Source organism: Meleagris gallopavo, chromosome 13, assembly GCF_000146605.3.
Source record: "Meleagris gallopavo isolate NT-WF06-2002-E0010 breed Aviagen turkey brand Nicholas breeding stock chromosome 13, Turkey_5.1, whole genome shotgun sequence".
In the NCBI taxonomy this organism is placed as follows: Eukaryota; Metazoa; Chordata; class Aves; order Galliformes; family Phasianidae; genus Meleagris; species Meleagris gallopavo.
This window is the reverse complement of record NC_015023.2, coordinates 11591131-11597900: the sequence shown is the minus strand read 5'-3', so window position 1 is coordinate 11597900 and position 6770 is coordinate 11591131. Positions and strand designations below refer to the sequence as shown.

General features: G+C 58.2%; 1 protein-coding gene across 2 annotated transcripts; it reads left to right on the top strand.

Annotated features, from left to right (window-relative positions):
• The first annotated feature begins 38 nt into the window (after nt 1-38).
• Nucleotides 39-6643, top strand: ZNRF1 (zinc and ring finger 1). 2 transcript variants are annotated; one of them, XM_010717916.3, is made up of 5 exons: nt 39-421; nt 5143-5238; nt 5564-5669; nt 5757-5847; nt 5963-6643. In XM_010717916.3, exons 1-4 carry the CDS (start codon nt 133-135, stop codon nt 5812-5814), a joined length of 549 nt encoding a protein of 182 aa, XP_010716218.1. In that variant the 5' UTR covers nt 39-132; the 3' UTR covers nt 5815-5847; nt 5963-6643. The 2 variants fall into 2 exon arrangements, with proteins under 2 accessions (XP_010716218.1, XP_010716219.2); XM_010717917.3 differs by lacking the exon at nt 39-421 and adding an exon at nt 2945-5054 and having other exon boundaries at nt 5963-6602.
• Nucleotides 6644-6770: the final 127 nt, after the last annotated feature.

Here is a 6770-nt window from a genome sequence, read left to right as displayed (position 1 = left end):
AAAAAAAAAAAGTATTTTCCTTTCCAAGGTAATCTGCTGTGTGCCAAATCAGGTGGCAAATTTGGGTGTCTGCAGGGTGCATCTCACCCTGCTGCTGTGCTGAAAGCCCAGGTGTGCTGGAACCCTTTTTGAATGAATGTAACCAGGCGTTTTCCCGATTCTCTCAAAAATGGAAATCCACGAGAACCGGTGAGCGATTCACAGGAGCAAATGTGGCTGCTGCAGGCAGCACCCGAGGAGGCCCTGAGCGCTGCAGAAGCCCCGTGGAGCTGCAGCTGCAGGAAGCTCTGTGCCTGGGGCCTCTCGTGCTGCTGCGCAGCGTTTCCGTGGGCAGAGCCCGGCCACCCGTGTTTCCTGCCTGCAGGGAGGGGAGCGTTCCTTCTGCTGCGTTCCAGCACTGGCTCAGGAGAAAATTTGAGAGGTTCTGTCGCCTGCTGAGGCTTCTGCAGGGGCTGGGGCTTGGGGCTGGCTCCCTGCTCCTTCCCCTCCTGCCCCTGGTGCTGTTGGGTGGCTGTGGAGCAGGACCAAGGGGGAGTTCCAGGCTGCTCACGCAGCTGTGGGCCTCTCGCTCGCAGCGGAGGAGTGAGACCACGTGCTCTGCGCGGTGGCCTTGCAGGGGAGCAGTGGAAAGATTGACCCTTCTGCTGATTTTAGCAGGAATTTCCGAGGGCTGAGCTTCCCGTCCAGCTTGCTGAGGCCATACTGGTGACAGAGGGGCTATCCCCTACCAGGCAGAGCAGTGGGACTGGGCCAGGCCTTGCTGAGGCACCACAGCGTGAGGAATTGAACCGAAGCGGCTCAGCAGTGTTTCCATCCCTGGCAGGAAGGCCGACGTGACAACAGTGGTATTTTTAGAGGCCCAGCTGCCTGCAAGGCACGAGGAGGAACGCAGCAGCGGGGGATTTGTAAGGGCTTCTGCCTGTGCCTCCAGCCTGTCCCTCTCCCTAGGGTCTGATACCTCCTCCCATGCAACCCCAAGCACTCAGCTGGTAGCAACCGTGCGCCCAGGGTTGGTTTGGATGAGTTTTGGGCCCCACGGGTGCTGGGGAGCAGGGAGCAGCTCTCTGGGGGCTCAGGTTTGATGCCTGGGGGCTGGGAGGCAGCCAGGAAGTCCCATGTCCCCCACGGCCATGTGTTTCTGGCGGCTCTGTGGGCTTAAAGCCTGGAGAAATTGGAGTCTGATACAGTATGGCTTTGGGGGTGGGTTTTTGGAGAAGGCTATTAAGGGAAAACCTGCATCTCTTGTGGTGATGGAGTAATTCATTTGGGAGCCTGGCTTTGCTGGTGATGGAGTTGCATTTTGTTGGAAGTGCTGCAGTGGAATGAGATCCACCGTTCAGACCATCCATTGCAAGTCTCTGTACAGCTGTAGCTGAAGAGGATGAGGGAAGGCTGTCCTTGTCCGTGTGGCTTAAATTCCCGTCTGGAGGGAGGTGGAGCTGCCCTTCTGCCTCGGGTGCTGTGGGGGGGCTTTCTGTGGGGCACAGAAGTGCTGTCCTGGCTGCTGTGTGGCGGCTTGAGCCCATCACTGCCTCGCAAGGTGATGCCTTGCTGGTGGTGCTCACAGGCAGCCCATCTCCTTCACATGTGAAATATTCTGGAGGCAAAAAGCAGTCTCTCGAGCTGGCCTTTGGATGCAGGACTCCTCTGCTTCGCGTTGCTGTTCTGGGGAATGCTAAAATTAGCTGTGTGCTACTCCTTAGGCAGCCTGTTCCCAGCACTGAGGGTGTTCCTGCGGTAGCACAGAGCTGGCTGGGAGGCAGGGGGACTGCAGGCTGCAGTTCCAAGCCCACGCTGGAGGGAGCATAGCGTGCGGTGCAGGAGGGAGATCCCACCTGTGACATCAGGACTTAGGTTTGGCAAGTGTGATTGCAGCCACAGAAGAGCTTCTGTGTGCACTGCCACCCGGCATCTCTGCTGCGTGTCCCACCTCTGCCCCCCAGGAAGGTGGGATGCTTCCTTCCCACGCTGGCCCTGCCCTTCTGGCTTTCTGCACCTCCCCACGGCCATGAATCAGGAGGAAGGACGCCTGCACAGCCCTTAGGAACAAGGCCGGAGTGCTCGGCTCCTTCCTACCTATGTGCCCCTGCTTGCGTGCACCCCGTGCTGCCACCCACACCACCATGGCAATGTGGGCACACAGCACCCCGTGTCCTGCGGGGCTGTGCCGGGTGGGCACTGAATCGGGGGCTTCTTTAGCCACCTGTCAAAGCGGTTTTGGCGTTCACTTGTTAGGGAGGAGCTGAACCAAGGGTGCTTTTCAGTTCTTTGGCTGTTCCCGTGTCACATGGGAAGCTGTGGCTGGGTGTTACACACCAGCCTGTAGGCCGGAGGTCAGTGAGGTGTCACATCCCCAGTGGGACCCAATAGTTCTCTCGTTTCTCCTGCCTGGCCACATCCTCACCTGATGTGGGGCAGCTCACTTTGATTGAAAATGTGTCTTTGCCCTCCCAGAGCTCTAGGGTGATGTGGTGGTGCTTTGGGCACTGTCAGTGTTAACCACGGGGCTTTTTCAGTGCTTTTAGGTCCTGCTGGAGGCTTCAGAGGTTCCCAGCTCCGCTCTGCCTGGCTCTCTAAAATTAACCGTGTAACCTTCCTAAAAATACTCTGAGGGCACCAGCCCCTGGAGGGCCACGAGTGCTGCTTGCTCATGGTTTCTAGAGCGAGCCATTGGAGAGATGAGGTCACCCAGCAACGCGTGCCTCGCAGCCCTAGAAAGCCCTTGTCTTCCTCAAAGCCTCCTGCAGGATGCCTTGTCCTCAGACCCCGTGCTGACGGGGTGCAGTGGGATCCCGTGCCATCCATGCCAGGATTGGTGCTGACAGCCCATCCTGCATCACAGAGGCCTCCCCTGAGCCTCCCAGTGGGAGGAATAGCTGAGCCCTTCCCCTTCTCTTTTTTGAGGTGTGTGGGAGGAGGACGGGAAGAGCTGCAGGAGGAGGAGGAGGGAGGGAGCTGAATTTTCCATGAGCAGCTGTCTAAACGTCATCTCCTGTGTTGCTCGGGTTGGCGGCTCCGGCAGGATGGATTAACGAGGGTTTTGGGGAAAGCAGTAAATAGCACAACCCTGCACGGGGGGCGGCTCCGAGCCCCAGCATCCATCTCAGCATCTGGAATGCAGGCGGATGCTCCAGCATGGTGCTGGAACCCGTGCAGAAACGGCCCCAATGGCTCCGTCCACCTGCTCCCCAAAATGTCACCTGGCAATGGGATGAAGCCCTTTCCCTGTGGGTCGCTGTATCTGCAGCTCGGCCCCTCGTGGAGCCCCTTGCCCACGTTTGGGGCCAGCTGTCCACCTCAGGGACCCCCGAGAGCATCGCCTCTGCCAGCTGCTCTCACCATGCCAAGCATTTGTGCCGACAGCTGGGGTGCAGAGCAGCCCCTACCCTGCAGCCTAGTTGTGCTCCTTGCTCTGCTCCAGACGAGGGGATTCGTGCCTTTTCATGATGTTTTTTATGTCGTTTTTCTCCCCATCTCATAAAACGTAGAGTTAGGAGTATCCTTGGCCCAGCCCAGTGCCGTTCAGGGGCCTCTCCCTAGGGTTTATGCCCTACATTTGTGCAGCACCCTGTGTCCTTGCCGTGGGGTCACAGTGGGAGGGCTGCATGCCTCTCTTTGCCCTCCTCACATGTCTCAGAGGGTGCTGCTGGATCTGGGGCAGCCGTTGAAAATAGCACATCAGCATGGAACAAAAGGGGGACCGCAGCTTTGCTGGTGCTAGTGCTGGAGAAAATGAGGTCTAACGGAGATGTGGCCCTTCCTGGCAGCTTGCTCCAGTTCAGGAGTCACTGAGCGGAGCCGCCCGGGGACGTCACGGCTGACAATGGGGCTGGTGCAGGAGGGACGGGGCTGGCAGTGCCCGGTTCAGCTGGGGACGGGAACGCATCCCACACAGGGAGCGGGCTGGGAGGCTATCTGAGCCCTCGCTATAAATACACCAGCAGAGTAAACACTCAGGAGAGGAAAAAATGCTATTTAAGCCAATGGGTGCTGGCTGCCACGAGGTTTGAATTGGTCAGGGGTAAATTTAGGCTGATGATGAGATGGCAGATTGTGATGGGCTCCCGGCTGCGGCCCCTCCAGCTCTGGCCTGGGATCCTTTGAGGAAGGGGGTGCAGTCCATGGTTACCTCTGCCGCTAACGAGTGCTCAAGTGCGAGGCATTCTCTGCCCCTCTGAGCTCCCTCCTTTCCAAGGACCCCAAAACCCCCCAGTCCCATCCACTTGGAGGCAAACAGGAACTCAATTTGTCCTCATTTGTGTACGTTCCCTTTCTTTCCTGTACAGGCTTTGCATATATATGAAAAAAGCTCTTAAGCGACACTGCAGTCAAACCTGATCTGCTTTTAGAAGCCGGGTCCTTATGTTACCCTCTCCATCTCTGCAGGCAGGGATTGCTCGGCATTCTGGTGCAAACCCACGGCAATGGCTGCACGCCTTGGGCTACATCTGCTCAAGCTCAGGGCTGAGCACGGAGTGCAGGAGCCCGGGGCACCTGCAGCTCGTTGGGGTTCTGCTCCCGGTCACAGCCGTGTTGCTCACAGCCGCGTGTGCGTGCTGTAAGGCAGAGTGGCCACGGGGTGCTGAGCTGGGTCCCTGTGTTAGGAGGTGCCTCTGAGGAGCTGGAAGGATGCAAAACCATGGTCTTGGTGAGCAGAGAAGGGACAGCATTGGAGTGGGCTTAGAGAGGGATGGGGAGAGCGGTGAGCCATGCTGTCATTGAAACCAGAGCCCAGAGGACCCGGCAGAACTCAGGGTGATGTTGGGGGCCTTGGGGATGTGGAATGGCCGCAGGCGCCTCCTGGGTGGACAGAGCTGGCTGTCATGGGGGGGGGACACGTCCCCGGGTGCTGCGTGCTCCTCGCCCTTTAATGCCTGGGAGCAGCTGGGGCCACGTGTGCTGCACCCTGGCTGGCTCCCCTGCCCTCTGCGCAGGGCTGGGGGACGAGCAGCACGCCGGCTGGGTGGCTGTCCCTGTGCTGGCTCTGCGGAGCACCCAGTGCAGGATGAGCGTGCAGCCGGCAGGCGCAGCGTGGGGGCAGTGGCACCATGCAGGTGGGGGACCCTCCGTGCTCCCTGGGATGCGGTTGCGCTCTCCTTCCTCCCCCCCGGCTCAGGGCTCTTCCCTCTGCTCTCCTTCCAGGTTTCAAGTGCCCCATTTGCTCCAAATCCGTGGCTTCTGACGAGATGGAAATGCACTTTATCATGTGTCTGAGCAAACCTCGTCTCTCCTACAACGGTAAGGGCTGGGGTGGGCACGGTGTCCTGCCAGCATGGGGACGCTGTGAGCAGGCAGGAGGTGCAGGCTGGGGCTGCAGCGTGCCAAGAGGGCTGCGCTCCAGCCACTTGCTGTGTCCGCTGCTTTTCCTTGGGACCCTTCGTAGCACAGCACTGTGCTGCTCGCTACAGTGTGCCGTGCCCAGCGGGGCCGTGCCGTCCCGGTATCCTGCCCAGCAGGGGTGAGGGCAGGTGGGGAGAAGCCCAGCTTAGTGGGGAATGTGGGGATGAGCCTCGCCCAGGGCAGGGACACAATACCCCTGTCTCACCGGTGCTCTCTTCTCCAGACGACGTGCTGACCAAGGATGCCGGGGAGTGTGTGATCTGCCTGGAGGAGCTGCTGCAGGGGGACACGATAGCCAGGCTGCCCTGCCTCTGCATTTATCACAAAAGGTACGTGGGCACAGGGAGCCGTGGTGGCCGGGAGGTAGGGGCAGCCCTGGACTCGGCACGGAAGCTAACCTGCTGTCTTCTCTCCAGCTGTATAGATTCCTGGTTTGAAGTGAACAGATCTTGCCCAGAGCATCCTTCCGATTGACCTGCTGGGCGTGCTTGCTGACTTCTCTCTAAGGTGAGCCCACAGTGGGGTGGAGAGTGGGGGTGAGAAGGGGTGAGTAGGGGTAGGGGTGTGTGAGCCGGCCGTGGTGCCGTGCACGCTGTGCTGACGTGGCCTCATCTCTTCTCAGGGCACCTTGCTACCTGCTGTACCTCCTCTCCCCGTCCCTCCCGCCCCGCCTGGACTTTTGGGCTGACGTTCAATTCCTCACAGACGACAAAAACTCAAACAAAAGAAACAACCAACTGGAAACTTGAACCCATTCGGGACAACGGCGAATTTTTTATTTTTTTATTTTTATTTTCCGCTCTTTTTTTTTTTTAATTTAAACATTAGGAAAAAAACAACCAACCAACCAACCGCAACACCAAACCTTGGAACATCCAGGAGAGACAGTGTGAGAAGAGCAAAGCGACCCGCTCTCCCTGCAGCCACGAGGAGGGATCCAGCACCGAGGGAGCCGCCGTCCTCGGCCCAACGCTGCCATGATGTTTGGCTTTTCTCCCCGCGTGGAGCGGCGCTGCCGGGGACAGCGGCCAAACGGAGCACGCGGCACTTCTCACCGGGCTCGCCTGGCGCCCGCGGGCTCTGCTCGGTTTTTGCACTGACTACATGGGAATTTCCTCCTCTCTCCCGTCTCCCTTTTGGAGATCTCCAGCCCGGCCCTGGCAGCGCGTGATGGGGACTCTGCCCCACGCCGGGAGCGGGGCCGCCGCTCTGCCCCATAGCGGGGTCTGTCTTTCAAGTGTTTACAATGAGAAAAAGAAAAAGGAAAAAAAAACAAAAACAAAACAAAAACAAAAAACAAAAACAAAACAAAACAAAAAAACAAAAACAAAAAAAACAAAGAAGAAAACCGAACAAAACCAAAGAAAAAAAAATAAATATTAAATAGAAGACTTACGTGTTGACTGGCGTGTTCTTCGATTTGAGCTTCC